At 40.7% G+C, this 16,652-nt stretch overlaps 3 protein-coding genes across 6 annotated transcripts in view; 2 read left to right on the forward strand and 1 right to left on the reverse strand.

The window, feature by feature from the left end:
- The window catches only part of LOC309702177 (NACHT, LRR and PYD domains-containing protein 3-like), a 330,494-nt gene that overhangs the window by 242,890 nt on the left and 70,952 nt on the right, over window positions 1-16,652 (forward strand). The gene's annotated exons all lie outside the window — the stretch shown is intronic.
- The window catches only part of LOC309702219 (protein NLRC3-like), a 154,133-nt gene that overhangs the window by 18,142 nt on the left and 119,339 nt on the right, over window positions 1-16,652 (forward strand). The gene's annotated exons all lie outside the window — the stretch shown is intronic.
- Window positions 12,647-16,652, reverse strand: part of LOC309702288 (uncharacterized protein) — a 31,055-nt gene continuing 27,049 nt past the window's right edge. For all 3 annotated transcript variants that reach the window (XM_082526900.1, XM_082526899.1, XM_082526898.1), the window contains 2 exons: window positions 14,107-14,955; window positions 12,647-13,781 (listed from right to left, as the gene is read on the reverse strand). In XM_082526900.1, the coding sequence (XP_082383026.1) occupies window positions 13,089-13,781; window positions 14,107-14,955 (1,542 nt within the window). In that variant the 3' untranslated portion in view covers window positions 12,647-13,088. The remainder of the gene's footprint in view (window positions 13,782-14,106; window positions 14,956-16,652) is intronic.

Below are 16,652 nucleotides of genomic sequence, written 5' to 3' on the forward strand. Positions count from 1 at the left end.
CCAGGCAGGACTGAAACACATCCAAGCTGTCACCACGGTAACAGCAGCGCCCATCCACAGGTGAGGGGAGGAGCAAAAAGAGGGACTTTGACCATTTTATACTAAAAACACTCAACTAATGTTTCTAATATGAAACAAATAAGCCCACATTAATGTGAGCGTTTATTAAATAATAATAATGATGATTTCCTCCTGATCTCATTTCCACAGCAGAGAAAACTGTGGTGTATATTGAGGTGGAGGGTGTGGTCTGTGGCTCAGGTGTAGAGTGAGGGTGGGGTGCACCACAGCAGCATGCTGGGACTGCTGAGGGTGGAGGAGGGAGTGATGATGACATCAGAGCTGCAGCACAGAGACCAGTGAACACACAGTCTGTTCATCTTTGCATAGATACAATATACAGCACAATATTGAATGACAGACACGCTGTGGGAGCTTCCACAGATACACTGACGTCAGCATCCAGAGTCCTCCTGCTGCTCCCCCCTCAGAGCCCCGTGATCAGCACCAACACATTCAGTTAGATGACAGAGTCCAGCTGCAGCTAGAATCAGCTCCCCTCTGTGAACAACAGCACAGCGTCAGTGTTTCACACTCAGTGAAAGGAGGAAACAGCAGAAGAACACCATGTGTGCTACGTTTCCCAGGACACACTACAAACTGCACAAATACAGAGCAGCACGTGGAAGGACCTGGAGCTGCATTTACAGAGCTGCAGACAGCGTGATGTCCTGTATGGACAGGTGGAAGGAACCAAGTCCTCAGCTGGAACACTCGTGTTTGTCCACAGACAGGAAACACAGCAGGAAACTTCCTCACAGAAGTGCAGCTCATGGATAACACACTTCCTGTCAGTCAGAATGAGGCTGCAGCCAAACACAGAAAGGTGTTTTTGTCCAGATGAGCCCAGAGAAGAAACACGAGTGTTCACAGACATCAGAAGCTCAGAGAGGTGAAACATGAGGTTGGAGTCCTCGTCAGCATCCAGAAGAGCTGCTGTGAAACCCTGAGTACTCATGACAGACTCTGATGGCACAAACACATCATGATTCAAACAGAAAGACAAACATGGAGCTCCTGATCCTCCTGCATGAGAACAAGCTGACATGAGCGCTGTGTCTGAGAGTGTCTCCCTGTCACAGTGACAATAACACAGCTGCTGCTCACAGTCATTAAACTGACCTGAGGTCAGCTGTGCTCCTTACATATGAACCATGTGACCTCACATCAGTGCTGTGGATGACTGTAGTCATAGAAGAGTAGAGCTGTAGCAGGTGGTGTGAGGAGGAGGTGGTGTATTCTAGTTAACGCAGTACTGAAACACTCCAGCAGAGGGCGCTGTTAAGTCCTTATTGTAACACAGTTACTGTGTGCAGTTAGACTTCATACATAATCTGCACTTATTTCCATCAGACATGCTGTCAGTAAATGATTGGTTTCTATTGATTCTACTTCCTGTTGACTCGTTTGATGACAGTGAAACAATCACAGCTGATTGTGTGATGATGTAAACTGTCACTGTTACATTCAGTGTGTGTGACATAATGTTAGTGCAGGCTGATAACAGCCTGGTTCTGTTAGAAACACATGAACGTGTCCATAGATCAGTGTGTGTTTAACATGAGAGCTTCAGCCCTGCTGATGTGTTAAATAAAGACATGCAGGAAAACTGATGAGACTCTGAAATAACTCTTTATATTTATAATGTAACTCTGCATCAAAAGAACAACAAAGGATCCCAGACAGGTTTCTGTGAACAAAGACCATTCTGATGTTTCTGTGTTTCTAACACTTTGACATTATTAGTAAACAGACTGCAGTGAGCAGCATTTATAAAGAGCTTCTATATAAAGATATGACAGCTGTTTGACAAGTTTATCACTCTGTGTTTGGACCTGATCAGTCCAGCTGTTTACTTGAAACATGTTCATTTACCTGTTCTGTTATATTCATGTTCTTGTCTCTGTTGAAAACACATTTTAATGTCCCTCAGATTTTTCTCCCAGATGAATAAATCTAAAAATGACACAAACTGACTGCAGCTACTTTTTGTCCTTTCTGTCAAAAACCTTCATGTGACTCATGAGAGACACGTTTCAGCTGTTTGTGACAGATCAGAGGCCAACAAGTCATTTATAACACTTTCCATCATTGTTTAAAGTTCTCAGTGTTTCTGTGTTGCTGCGTATAGGATCTCCCAGCATCATCACTGTGCTGTCCAATCATTGTGTGCGAGGTTACCCTTATAGTGCGATGTGTGTTTGCACAAAGAGAAGCATGTGTGTCAAATATAAATAAGCACAGAACAGAAACAGCTGCTCGTTTCTTCTGTTTAGAGTCAAGTTAGTGTTTTGTGTCTTTGTTTGAGGCCTGATGTCGAGCAGAGGTGTGTGTAACTGCACTGCTCTGTTATATGTGTGAAGTGTGTGCTTCTCTTCAGCATCATCTTTGTCACTGCTGATTCCTTTGTGTCATCATGTGTTGAGAAGAGAGAACAGTTATAACGGAGGAGCAAAAGGAAGCCCTGAAATCTGCATCAACAAGGAAGTGTTGGCTCACCAGTGATCCCAGCAGAGCCACTGGTTTGGCTCCAGTTGTTCTAGATTCAATGATGTTGTTGCTACAGATACATGTCAGCATCTTTATTGAATTTAATATGAAGCAGAAATGGTGTCATTAGGAGAAGAAGAGGAGAACAAGTCCGGCGAGGAGGCAGCAGCTCTTAAAGATGAAACAGCAGCTCAGCCCTGAGCTCAGAGAGCTGCACATGAAAAAGCTCCTCAAGCAGATCCTGTCAGAGGTTTGTCATCAACAGGAGGAACTGTTCACATCATAGGATGAAGATGCTGTCAGCTGGATGAAGAAGGTTATTTAATGCAAACGTTCACACTGAAGTCAAATTGTTGTCGTGTTGAACAGATTCATGTACTGATCGTCTCCAGAATGTTAGAAGAGCTTCAATGAATCATTAGAAACAACTTACAGCTGCACAGCTGTGTCAAACACATCTGTGTGTCATTGTGGGATTGTTGTGTTTCTACATGTGACACACGTCTAAAACATGCACACAATCTGAACACAAACAGGGACTCATGTGTTCCCACAGCCAGATGCTGAGAGCCATTTCCTTGTAGTCCTGTGTCTACATACATGAACCATTAGATGTTATTGGAATGATTGTCAGCTCTGATAGTTTCATGTGTGTTTAGCTGGACGCTGTTTGATCCTCGACATGTTTAAAGGTGTCCAGTCCTGAGACACTGGGGCTGGAAACAGCTGTGATGTCATTGGACTGTCACACAGACAGAAGTGCATGAAGTGAGCAGCCGAGGAGCCGCTGATGTTTTGGATTCAACAGCATTTGAAAGGTCGACACAGACACATTTGCACACAGAAAGCTGAATCTGTCATATGCCACAGTGAACTCACTGTTCAGTGTTTTTCAGGAAGCTTCTTAACTGCCTCTGCTGCCAAACAAGCAGCTGATGTCCTTGAGAAGAAGCTGAAGAAGTCTTCAACAACAAATACAGGAAGTGGACTTTCAAATACTAGATTCACTTTAGACTCACAGAGAAATGACTCAACCAGCTGTGTTTGACTATATGAAAGGTCAGTGTGTGTCTGCACACAGACTGTTGTGTTGGACTGTTATTCAGTTGTCTGCTGAATGTTTTCAAATGTCTGCATCTCAGCTGTGATGAGGCTGGGGGTCATGGGAGGCCACCGTAGCAGCCTCTTCAACATCATGACATCATCATAAATGCTGCTGGACTGTCTGATGGGCTGACGGTGAAAAAGCCGTCGGGAAGGAAACAGAAGACGTTTCAGAGGCTGCAGCAGATTTCTTTGATTCGGGGCCTTTTTCAGCTTTATTGGACAGAGCAGTGAAGATAAGTGACAGCAAAGCAGAGAGAAAGGGGGCGTGGCCCGGGTCAAAGCCAGGCCAGCTGCTCTCCACCTCGTGGTCACCTGCTCATCCTAGTGAGCTCCACCAGCAGCCCTTTCACACACTTTACACTGTCAAACACTGTGTGTGGACCTCAGCTAACAACAGGCTACATTTAAGTCTGGACTACATGCTTTTATATTGTTTTTATTCCATCAGCAGCTCAACATCATGAGCAGCTTTGACATAAAGACATCAAACTCAAGCTGACTTTAAGCTACTTTTAATACAGGGGCTCAAAAACAACAACATCTTTATTATATATCAGGACACAAAGTCATTTCATCTCAAAGGGAAACAGCTTTATTTGGAATAACCAGCACTATCAACTGGTTTGGGATCTCCACCAGTTTCATGTCTTTGCAGCTTCTCCAACAAAGTTCCTGTAAAATCAGCATGTTTGTCTTTATTGGTTTGATAGTGATTGATTATTCAGTCCCAATCTGCTGTCATCTAAAGAACAAAATGATGTTTCTATGAGTCACAAAGCTCCAGATGTTGTCGGCTTCACAAAGAAAACAAAGAACTTAAACACAAAGTGTTTGGAGCCAAAATGTTCCCAAGCTGCTCTTTTTGAAATGGCAGAGGTACAGTGGTGTCTAACAGCACACTGTGGAAGGCAAACATGTTATTGTTGGATGAAACTTCATGAATCCTTTGTAGATTTGAGCTGTTGGAGCCTTTCTTTTCTCTTCAGGTGTACAGATGCTGAGGAGGCAGGTGAAGCAGGTGGAGCTGTTGTGATGCTGGCAGAGGGTGTGTCTTAGTAACTCTGTGAGGCAGAACTGGATCCAACATTGTGGATGTGTTGATGTTGGAGCCATTAAGAGTCTCTGGCCACACTGTAGGATTTCCCTTTGATCCACTGTGGGGGCATTTTGGAGTCTGTCAGTGAAACTCTTCATGTTTGTGTTTGACTCCAGTTTATAGAAACAGAGAAATGTGTCATGCTTTTGTTCGGCCTCCACAAATACACACATTTGTTCATTGGTTGGACTTTTTGGAAGGAGACACATTGAAAACCATGTTAATAAGATCTTGTTGTTTCCTGTGGATCCGACACAGAGAGTGGACTTCAGACAGAAAGCGTGGAAGAGATTTTAGAGGCCGTGTGTGGCAACAGGAAGTTTCTGTGTGTTTGCTGATCTTACATGTGGAAAACAACACGTGATGTTTGTGAAGTCCTACAATGATCATTGTTCTCACAGCATTTTGAGTGGGAACAGTTCAAACTGGGAGTAGTGGGAGTTATTTACTGATTGAAACAAGCTGAATGTTTCTGTGACGATGAAGATCAGCAGCTCAGCTGATCAATGAACTGACATCTATCAGTCGTTTCATGAGATGAAGTCATCAGCAGACATTTGTTCTGACTGTGTGATGAATGTCAGAACGTCAGGGCTCTGCTTTAGTCACTGCTTGATGATCATTGGCTCATTGTTGAATCCAGGGCCCAGTCTGACCTCTGACCTTTGCTGCAGGTCTTCTGTGTTATCTCCACTTTCATGTCTGATCTTCTGCTGTATCGTCCAAAATAAACATCTGGATCATTTCCAACACTTCAGCAGATCTTTAGTTTGGGCAGTGCAGCACAGAATAACACATATTGTACTATACTGCCCACTTCCTGATCTTATTGGATCTGTGTGTGAGGTTGGTGAAGGAAACACATGTTTACTGAGTGAGTCGCTGCCATTAGGAACTAGTTTTTATATCACAGCCTGGAAATCACACAGGACCATTTCTGCAAGTGAAAAGTCGTCATTGGAGGAAAATGATTGTGTAGTTTGTGCAACTGAAGACTTGTCCCAACTACATGTGCTGCTGACCTTTGACCTTTCCTTTAGGTGCACAGAGGAGTCTGTGGAAACATCCAGAACTGAGGCAGTGCTACAGATGCTTCAAATAAAGTGGTGTATTATCCATGTTTTCTATGGATCACATCCAGTATCCTGATCTAACGAGCCCCCTTCTTGTGGATTTTAGAGCCTCCGACTTTTGCTGCGTCTCATTTCAAGCACAAGAGCAAGAAGTGGATGAAGAAATGGGGCGAGTGGGGTCAGTGTGGTGCACGTCAGCTGTGCTCACACATGCTTTCACAAAGAACATGTGTGTTCATCGGCAGCATTAAGGTGCACTTTAGTCTTCATAATAATAAAGTATTCTGACTTTATTCTTCTGAATCCTCACAGTCATGTTGCAGCTCTGCTCTGCTTTAAGAAAATGTTCTACCAGGATGTTACTTTCCTAAACGTGTTCTCCAAATGTTCCAAAGACTTTGTTCTAAGTAGTTCTACATGATGAAACATCCACACTAAGTTTAAGAAGGACACACAAACACCATCTGTCCTTTCATCATGTGTACAAACGTGTTCAGATGTCAAATGTACCGTGAATGGATGCAAATGTGGATCGTTCCAATAAAATGAGACAGTTTTGTAAGTCGATCCCAGTTTGAAGTTCATTAAAACCTATAAGAACATGTTATTCAAACCAATTTTATCCAACAGGAAGAAGCATCAGGGGAACAGGAAACATTCAAACATGTTTACTGTAAGAACTGCACAAAGGAAGAAAACACAATCCTACACACGAGCACTTTAAAATGGACATTTAGCTTTTCAAACATCAGGGAGCTGCAATAACAACACTGAGCCCATTCTGATCAGACTGAAAGATTTATAGAGATTTATCCATGTGCTGGAAAAGGATTTGATATCAACATAGATGCAGATTAGCAGGAGCATTTTCTTCATATTGATTTAGAGTTCAGTACCAGGAATATGTAGAATTAACATCTGTGTGCATGACGAGTGATGACAATTCAAAGTCAGGCTTTCAAAGGATGTCAGAATTGGTGTCTCTATCTGTGACTGTCCCAGAGGAACCTGCCTGAGGGATTATTACAGATCTGTCTATATAGAAAGACTTGCATTGATTCACAGTGTACAATTCTTTCTAATCTATTAACATCTTCCTCCAAATCCTGTTTCTGCTGTTTAATGACATATGTCTGAATACAGACAGTGGAAAAATGTCAGTTTTAGTTTTACTGGATCTCAGTGCAGCATTTGATACAGTTGACCACAACATATTACTCAAACGACTGGAGAACTGGACAGGTCTTTCAGGAACTGTACTAAACTGGTTCAAAACATACGTAGAAAACAGGAAATACTTTGTATCAATAGGTAACTTCACATCTGAGCAGACAAGTATCACATGTGGAGTTCCCCAAGGTTCCATCTTGGGACCCTTTCTGTTTAACATTTACATGCTCCCACTGGCACAGATTATAAAGAACAACAAAATAAACTGTCATAGCTATGCAGATGACACACAAATATATATCACAATGTCACCAGGAGACCAAGGCCCCGTACAATTTTCTCCAGCTAAACAAAAACAAAACTGAGGTAATAGTCTTTGGCGCCAAAGAAAAACGATTACAGGTCACCAGAGAACTTCAATCTATACATCTAAAAACCACAAACCAGGCGAGAAATGTGGGTGTAGTGATGGATGCAGACCTAAACTTAGAAAAACACATTAAGACAATAACAAAGTCAGCTTACTATCACCTCAAGAATATTTCAAGGATAAAAGATCTGATGTCTCAACAGGACCTGGAAAAACTAGTCCATGCATTCATCTTTAGTAGGCTTGATTACTGTAACAGCATCTTTACAGGTCTACCTAAAACATCAGTCAGACAACTACAGCTCATTCAGAACTCTGCTGCTCGAGTCCTCACTAAGACCAAAAAAGTGGACATCCGTCCAGCTCTGAGGTCTTTACACTGGCTGCCTGTCCGTCAGAGGATAGACTTTAAAGTTCTGATGCTGGTCTATAAAGCTCTGAATGGTTTAGGACCAAAATACATCAGTGACCTCCTGACCCAGTATGAACCTTCCAGATCCCTCAGGTCATCTGGATCCGGTCTTTTATCAGTTCCCAGAGTCAGAACCAGACACGGAGAAGCTGCATTCAGCTTTTATGCTCCTTATATCTGGAACAAACTCCCAGAAAGCCTCAGATCAGCTGAAACACTCAGTTTATTTAAATCCAGGTTGAAGACTCACCTGTTCTCAGCTGCATTTGAATAAAGCACCAAATCCACACTTTTAAGCTTAAATTTCAAAACTTACATTTAACTACTGATTTTATCTACTGTTCTGATCTGTTTTGATTTTATATACTGTTTTGTTTGTTTGTTTGTTAATTAGTTAGTTAGTTTATTTGCTTGTTTTAATCAATTTTAAATCATGCTTTTTATTTGTTTTTGTTTCTAATGTCTCTGTAAAGCACTTTGAATCACCTTGTTGTTGAATTGTGCTATACAAATAAACTTGCCTTGCCTTGCCATCAGAAGGGCTCAAACCTCCTGCTCTTTCTACTGGACCATAAATCTACTTTATGATCATCTTCAAAAATAAAAACGTGAGTTTATTTGTGAACTCTGTGAAATGTGTCTGATGTTTAGTTTGAACCAATCCTGTGTCAGCCGCAGCCACATCATTGCCACACATACAAATGGGTGCGTTCCTGTTTAGACCTGCTGGCTGTCAATGGGCTTCATTCCATTTCAGACTGCCGGTGGTCGGCTGTGATCTAAACTCAACATGGCTCCTGTGTTAGAAGAGCCTCTGATTTTAAACTTTGCACATTTAATAGTTTCTTTCCAACACTGTGGCGCTACCAGCCCAGTATATGTAGCCCACAGTAGATGGAGTTATCAAGCTGACTGACAAACATCAGGACTCATGTGATTACTACATGTGGACCTTTCATAGATGGATCCAAGTGCAGATTCAACTCTGCATCACATTTGACTTCAGCTGTTACACACTTTCTAGCTGTGTCACTTCCTGCTTTTTGGATCAGATAGTTTATCCATGACCACAAATGTTTGGCTGCATGTTTTTATCATCTATATTTCCAGTCTTCATACAGCCGATATTTCATGTGAACTCCAACCTGCCAGCTGCCATCATGTTTTCAGGGTTCATTCAGTGTTGAAATGTAGGACAAACAGCAGCACATGTTCTCTAAATGTTTGCAGTCATTTTAAATGAAGCTGATACTACATGAGACGTTTTCCATATTTACTGTCTTTGAACAGAGAATAATAAAACCATCAAACATATACAGGCTGTGCAAATACAAACTTCTGTGGTGCATTTGATGACCTGCAGAGGAGAACAAGTCGGGCTTTTCAGCCCTAACACAACCTCTTTGTTCTCAATACTACAAAACCTTCAAAGGCTGATATGCAAGTTTGCATGAATCACCAACACAGTTGTATTTGTTTCTAGTATAATTATAAATAAACTGATCAAATATCTGCTGACTGATTAGATCCAGTATCTATTACAGATGAACTGGATATCACAGCGCATGTTGTTAATCCGTCATATCAAACTAAACCGTGTTGCTGGTGTAAATATCCTCCAATAAAGTCAGATGAGGGCTGCTGTTGCCAGGTAACGATGATGTCACACTGGATCTTCTGATCTTTAGCATCGTAGCGCTCGGAGTCTGATGTTGGCTCATGTGTTGTTAAACACCAACATGACGTTCTACTAGTCAAGGCCTCACCTTAACCCACTGATGCTGATCACACAGACCCACTAATAGAACTGTTTTATCAGGGTTTGATGCAGCGTCAGCATTAATGTCACATTTAATCAGACCACATTTACATTACAAGCCCACTACAACCATATGGAACTCCAAAGTGTTCAAAATTAAATAAATAGATAAGTCATGATGAAATAAATAACTATGTGAATAAATAAGACATAGATATGTAATGTGAGAATGATATTGTGAAATAATTGAACACATTTTGAAAAAAAAAGCTCATTATTGTGAAATATATTGCATTCTGCTATATAAATTTACTTATTATTGTGAAATATTATTTCATGATCATTATTTTTCACAATAACAGAGATTATTCCTGAGGCATTTTATTTATCGCCAGCCATTTTTAATCCAAAATGTCCTTTTTTTCAAAGTCAGTCTTTATTTCAAAATCCCGTTTTTCCCAATGGCCTATTTATTTCATTATTATTACACATTATTTGACCACGAGCAATCTTTTCTGGTTTGACGCCGTCTTTGTAGCCAGAAACCAGCTCTCTCCTCGGCTTCCTCCACTACACGCTTCCCCCACGCTGGTCTCCTCCGTCACTATAAAGGGGAGAATCATGAGCTCCATCACCCTCACCTGTGCCGTCCAACGTCCCGCCACCAGCCTCCACTGCAGCAGGCCAGAGACCACACCCCTGCCACAATAAGTAAAAGTATATCCTTGCTGTACCCTTAATGCTAAATGTGCTAAATTAACCGCTGCCTTTGCCCCTTTGGGATTATTCTTATGTCACTGGGATGTTGACCTTTGACCTTCACATTAGAGAGATGGGCAGACATAATTAGTGTATGAATTTTAAAGTAACAGGTAATAAAGAGAGTGTAGCAAATGTAGTCAGGTTTATTACTCTGTATCACACATGAGTGCCCGAGGGAGGCGGGGCTGACTGGGGAGACACAGGAAACAGAGAGACAGGGCTGACTCGACATGAAACGATGAAACGTGGGACACGGGAACAGAAACTAAACACAGGCTGAAATGAACACTGAGGGAGGGAGAACTAAGATTACTGAGAGCCTGATAAATAAGAAGAACAAAAAGCAAGAAAAACAAGAGTCAAAGAAAACCAAAAACACAAAGCATTGGGCCAGGACCCACTGCTGTGACATTTATATGTGATAAAAACATTAAAAACTGCTCACATGTTGAAATCTTTCTACGTATACTTTAGGTTCAGCTCTCCAGCCTGGCATTTGGTTAAGCATGATTCAAACATTTGATTTTGTTTAACTGGTTTTAATTATAGTTACTTTTTGTGAACATTTGTTGCAGCATTTAAAAATACATCATTTATTTTCAAACTTTTATTTGATTTAGAGCATCATGTTTGACTAACGTAAATGTTTTAATTTCATATAAAATAACTGAAACAGTGAACTAAATATCTGAAATCTTTCCTTCCTTAAAAGTTATAATCCTACTTAAGTTATAGTGCAAACGCTTAAGCAACAAATATACTTGATGCTAATTAATTAATATTTCCCTTTGATGTTGCAACTATGCGGTCACTTCTGTCTTTAAACAAAATAATATTTCCCAGTTACAGAAATCATAAAGTTCAAACTAAAGTGCTACTGTTGCTATATGCATTTTATATAAATCATGGATGATGGTCCTGACATGAAGGAAGAGAAAGTTACAGGTTGCATCCTTTGACTTTGTCTCCGTGCCTTTGGGCGATTTTCAGAAGGACAGATGTTTCTGTTCAATTCTTAAATCAATTTTTTCAAACACAAACACTATTTTAAAGCTTCTAGAGAGTAAAATATTAATGATAATTATAATAACAATAATAAAAACAAAAGCTCTCAAATCCATCAAACCAAGCAGCAGAAAGAACAATAACTGAAGAGAAAACTTTAACCTTGTAGACTTCATTATGTTCCAGCTGCTCTACAGACGCTGTGACCTCGAACTTAAGCAGGTCGTAAAGTATGTGCAGCTCAATAACTTCATAATCAGACCCTGTGGTATTTAGGCAGCAGAACAACTAAGAATAACAACTACAAATAATGTTTTTAGGTTTCTGTTGTACTGCAAGGTTCTGTACAGGAGAACCAAACCAAGAGCAAATATTACGTCTCATTTACACCTGAGCACGAAGAGCCATCAACATTTAGCAAATTGAATCATCTTTGTTTAGATGCAAGAAGAATCATATAGAAATGAAAAAGTATAAATAGAAATCCAGAGCAAAGATATCCTCTAATTCAGCGTAGCACATGTGCAGCTGCTGCGATTCACGTAAGCATTCGGCTCGTCGCTGTTGCAGATTTTTCTCTCGCTGTTCTGGCTCACAGCGCTGCAAACACAAAAATAAATATCCCCAAAGCTGTGAAAGGGAGCTAATTAGTAAGAGTATTGTTACTCTCCGCAGGAGTAGTCCAGCAGTAGAAATCAGTCCAATAACAAGGTGTGTAACATCTAGCAGGGTGACAGAAAAACCCAGGGTAACTTCTAAGGACCTCAACGTCTCTCTCACATTGTGTTTTTTAAACATGCTTCCATTTGTCACTTCAGTCTTTACTCTGAAATACAGGAAGAGAAATCATGGCTGAAACAATTTCTCATGAAACCAGGGGTGTGGTCCAACAGTCAGTTTGGTGAGGAAGGTTCCTAACTGAGAGAAGTGACCCAGAAGTATCTGTGTAGCAGCCACAATGAATCCAGATCATGAGCTTTATTAACTGATCAAAGTCTCTTCTTTCATCTTCTGTATCATTCAGTTTGCATTGGTAATGCCCATTATTGTAATGCTATTTTAAGACGAGCAAAACTTTATTTCACTTTGGGTTAGCTGGGATAAGTGATGGATGGAGGGAATTTTACTTCAGCCACAGAAATCCTAAACAGGAAGGAGGAGCAGAGTTACAGTGGATCACTATCCAGCAGGGAAACAAGGTTTATTTCAATTTCTTGGCCATGAGTGAGATTTACAGAGTGGGCAAATTAGGGAGACGACACCATCAGATCCCGAGCCCTCCATGTGTTAATCAAGAGACGGCTGCTGTGCTACATCCATAAATAATGAATAAATTAGGAGCTAAAGCTGAAAGGACAGTTTATTTATACCATCTTCACGTGAACACATTCAAGAACATCACAGATGAAGAAACATTAAAAACTTCCACACTACATAAAGCAAGAAAAATAGTTTTTCTTTCAGGTGGTTTCAGAAAAACAGAAACATCAAACATCTCCAAGACTCTCTTTGAAAGAACTAAAAACCTTTGTTCTCATGGTCCAATCATGAGTGAACTCCCCGATGAAGCCTTGTGTGCTAAAACATGTCAGAGTTTTAAAGGTTAAACATGAGTTTCCAAAACGTTTTGCTGGAGAACAATGAACTATTTGAGTGAGTTTCAATCATTTACAGACGAGCAAAACCAGGACAGAGAAAAAAGGACAAAACTGACTCAGTAAAACAACAGAAAAGAAGATCCCATGTAGATCTGTATTATGTAGAAGTTCAGCCCAGCAACCAGTTCAGTTCAACACAAGTTTAAATGATTCTATCTGAACTCTGTGGAGCCTGATCTCAAGCTTTTTGAGTCTGACACAGAAACCAGAGGATCTTTCTGTGTCTTCAGATTCACTGTGATCCAGTGATGGGAGTGATTTCAGCCCTGAGTGATCGCGCTGATGTTTGCACAGAGCAGACAATGAGGTGAATGTTTGGGCACATTGGTAACAGTGAAACAGTTTATTAGTAACATGGGATCGTTTGTGTGCAGAGTATGAACTGAGATTCCTGAAGCTCTTGTCACACTGCTCACAGCTGTAGTTTCCTTCCATGTGTGCACGTTCATGAATGTTACGACTTTGTAAATATGAGAAGCTTCTCTCACAGTGTCTGCACTTGTGTGGTTTCTCTCCTGTGTGGACTCGTTTGTGTGTTTTAAGCTGACCTGCAGTGGTGAAGGATGACCCACACTGATCACAGAGGTGCTTTTTAACCCCACTGTGAATCAGTTCATGTCGTTTTAAGCGATGTGATGTGGTGAAGCTTCTCCCACATTCTTTGCAGTATTTCAGTTTGTCTCCAGTGTGTCTACGTTGATGTACTTTTAGGGTCTTTTGCTGACTGAAAGTTTTTCCACAGAGGTCACAATGAAAGTCTTTCCCACCACCACAGTGATGACAGGGTTGAGAACTGGATCCATCTGTGTCGCTCTGCTTCTAAACAAAGACACAAAGACAGTGTAAGTCAGTCCTTCAACATTTGTATCCTGAACGTCGCCTGAAATAAAGAGCATCTCTGCAGACGTCCAACTACATTTGACTGTTTCAGTTAACACACTCAGTTTACTGGGCTGCAATAACTACAATACTACCACCATAATACTACAGTAATACTAAAATCATAACTGAAAGGAAAATCTGAATAATCACTCAGAGCTGCTTTACCATGCAGTAGAATTGCTAACATGCTAACACAGTTTAATGAGCAGAGTTGTTCCAAACAGTCAGGCTAAAATGACAAGATAACAATATAAATACATACCTCACAGTAGCTGCACTTGTAGACTCTCTTTCTGGTGTGGATCTGTTGGTGTCCTCTCAGGTGACGTGGAGATTTAAAAGTCTTCTCACACAGGTCACATCGATAAGGTCTCTCCTCAGTGTGGGTAAACATGTGTCGTTGTAACTGTGCGTCTGTTATAAACTGTTTGCCACACTGTTCACAGCAGTACACATCATGTCTGGTGTGAATGCGTAGGTGTGTATTTCGGCTCCCTCTCCGGCTGAAAGTTTTTCCACAGATGTCACAGCTGTATGCCTTAATTCCAGAGTGGGTAACTAGATGCCTCTGTAAGTGGCTACTGTGAGTAAAAGCTCTGCCACACTGATCACAGCTGTACGCTTTAACTCCACTGTGGATGAGTTGGTGTTTTTTTAGGGAACCCTTCAAGGAAAAAGACTTTCCACACTCGTCACAGCTGTATGGCTTAATTCCAGAGTGGGTAACTAGATGACTCTGTAAGTGGCTACTGTGAGTAAAAGCTCTGCCACACTGATCACAGCTGTATGCCTTAATTCCAGAGTGGGTAAGTAGATGCCTCTGTAAGTGGCTACTGTGAGTAAAAGCTCTGCCACACTGATCACAGCTGTACGCTTTAACTCCACTGTGGATGAGTTGGTGTTGTTTTAGGTAACCCTTCAAGGAAAAAGACTTTCCACACAAGTCACAGCTGAACGGTCTCTCTCCAGTGTGGATGACCTGATGCCGTTTTAGTGAAGCCCTCACAGTAAAACCCTTCCCACACTCGTCACAGGTGTGTTTTTTCTCTCCCTTTCTTCTGTGAGGTTTGTCGGCCTCCTGAGAGCGCTGACTTCTGGCTCCATGTTGGTCCTGCAGTGACAGAGATACAAACAGAGGCAGTGAGTGAAATGCAGTCGTGGAACAAACTCAACCTTCAAACTCCATTAACACTAGTTTTAAACCTGAAGGTGGAGCGTGGCACCAAACACCTTAAAGGTCTCTTATCCCCACCTGCTGGTAGTTCTAACACATTACATCCAACCTGCTGTTAAAGATAATTCATGACTGTTCAAACACTAAAATCATGCACACACACACACACACACACACACACACACACACACACACACACACACACACACATTATTTTATAATTTAGATTATTTTGTTGTTTCCTATTACATATTTCTATAATTTGTATAGATTTATACAGAATTATTCAGTGATAATAAATCCTATGTTTGTTTATTCTAAAGGAACCCCGTTAGCGTCCATAACAGATGTTGCTCGTCTTCCGTCAAATACTCACATAAAATATTACACAATAAAGTGGATTCAAGATATCCACATAATTTCACTCTTACATCCACAGTGAGGTTTCACAATTGTTCAAATATAAGCAATCAATAATAATAATAATAATATCAATAACATTGAGGCACATTACACAAATTTCAAAAACAAATCATGTCTTACAATATTTACAACAACTAAAAGCTCTGTAAATCAGCTTTTAAGTGTTCATTGAAGTTTTGAATAATTCTCCAAATTTTTTAAGGCAACTTATTCCACTTAAAAGTTGCTCTAAATGTAACAGTTTTACAAAACGTTACTTTTAACTCGAGCATTTACTAAATTGCAGCTTGTTGAAAACTGTGTAATATGATGATGTATTTCATCTGGATACTGCAGCTGAGCAGAATAAATGTGGTGTGTTTAACAGAATTGCTTTCTTTAGAACTACAAGTAAGCCATAGAATATTTTAGCCTGTACAGGAAGCCAAGAAAGGTTATTATGCATTTTATCAATATTAGTATAGTATGAACATCTTCACACTAATCTGGACGCCTTATTCTGGACTAACTGAAGTCTGTTAAGATCTGTCTTATTAGCTGCTGACCAAATGATTGAACAGTACTCCAGATGAGACATTACTAGTGCATTAATGACATCTTTCATAATGAAGAAGTGATACACAAAGAGCATTTCATAGCCATAGCTATGCCTTGTCGGCAGAGTTATGTGACATTAGTGATGTTTGTACTTTCAGCGTTAACTTGGTTTTAAAGCCTTTAAAATATACGCCGTTCAATAGTCGACCTTAATCTGACAGAGAATGTGATGATTTTGTGGATAATTAAAGTCAGTCATATATCCACAAACACAACAAGCTGAAAGTCAGTGATGCTGCTCGGTTTGCAGTCCTGAACATCACGGCACAAGCAGGATCCACTGCACTGTTAATGTTAGCTGTGTTATATTGCTGCCTCTGTTCGGTGGTGTCGAGCCAAACGCACTTTAACGTGTGTTTGAACGAGCTGACGGTTCACTCGTTAAGCTGAAAGAAAGATGCTTTAATCACAGCAGTCACACATGTGTCCACTGCAGTATCTGGAACTCTTCTTGTTTACACTCGTAATAACACAAACACTAAATCCTGCTTCTCTGGTGCTGTTGTGTAGCAGTGTGTACACCTGAGACTGTCACCTGTCTGTCTGTCCTGCACTCTCTCTCTGTTTCTTTCTCTCTGATTGTGGAATAAAAGTATGAACATGTGTTTATAAGT

The sequence above is a fragment of the Aulonocara stuartgranti genome, assembly GCF_965226115.1.
Source record: "Aulonocara stuartgranti genome assembly, chromosome: 3".
Lineage (NCBI taxonomy): Eukaryota > Metazoa > Chordata > Actinopteri > Cichliformes > Cichlidae > Aulonocara > Aulonocara stuartgranti.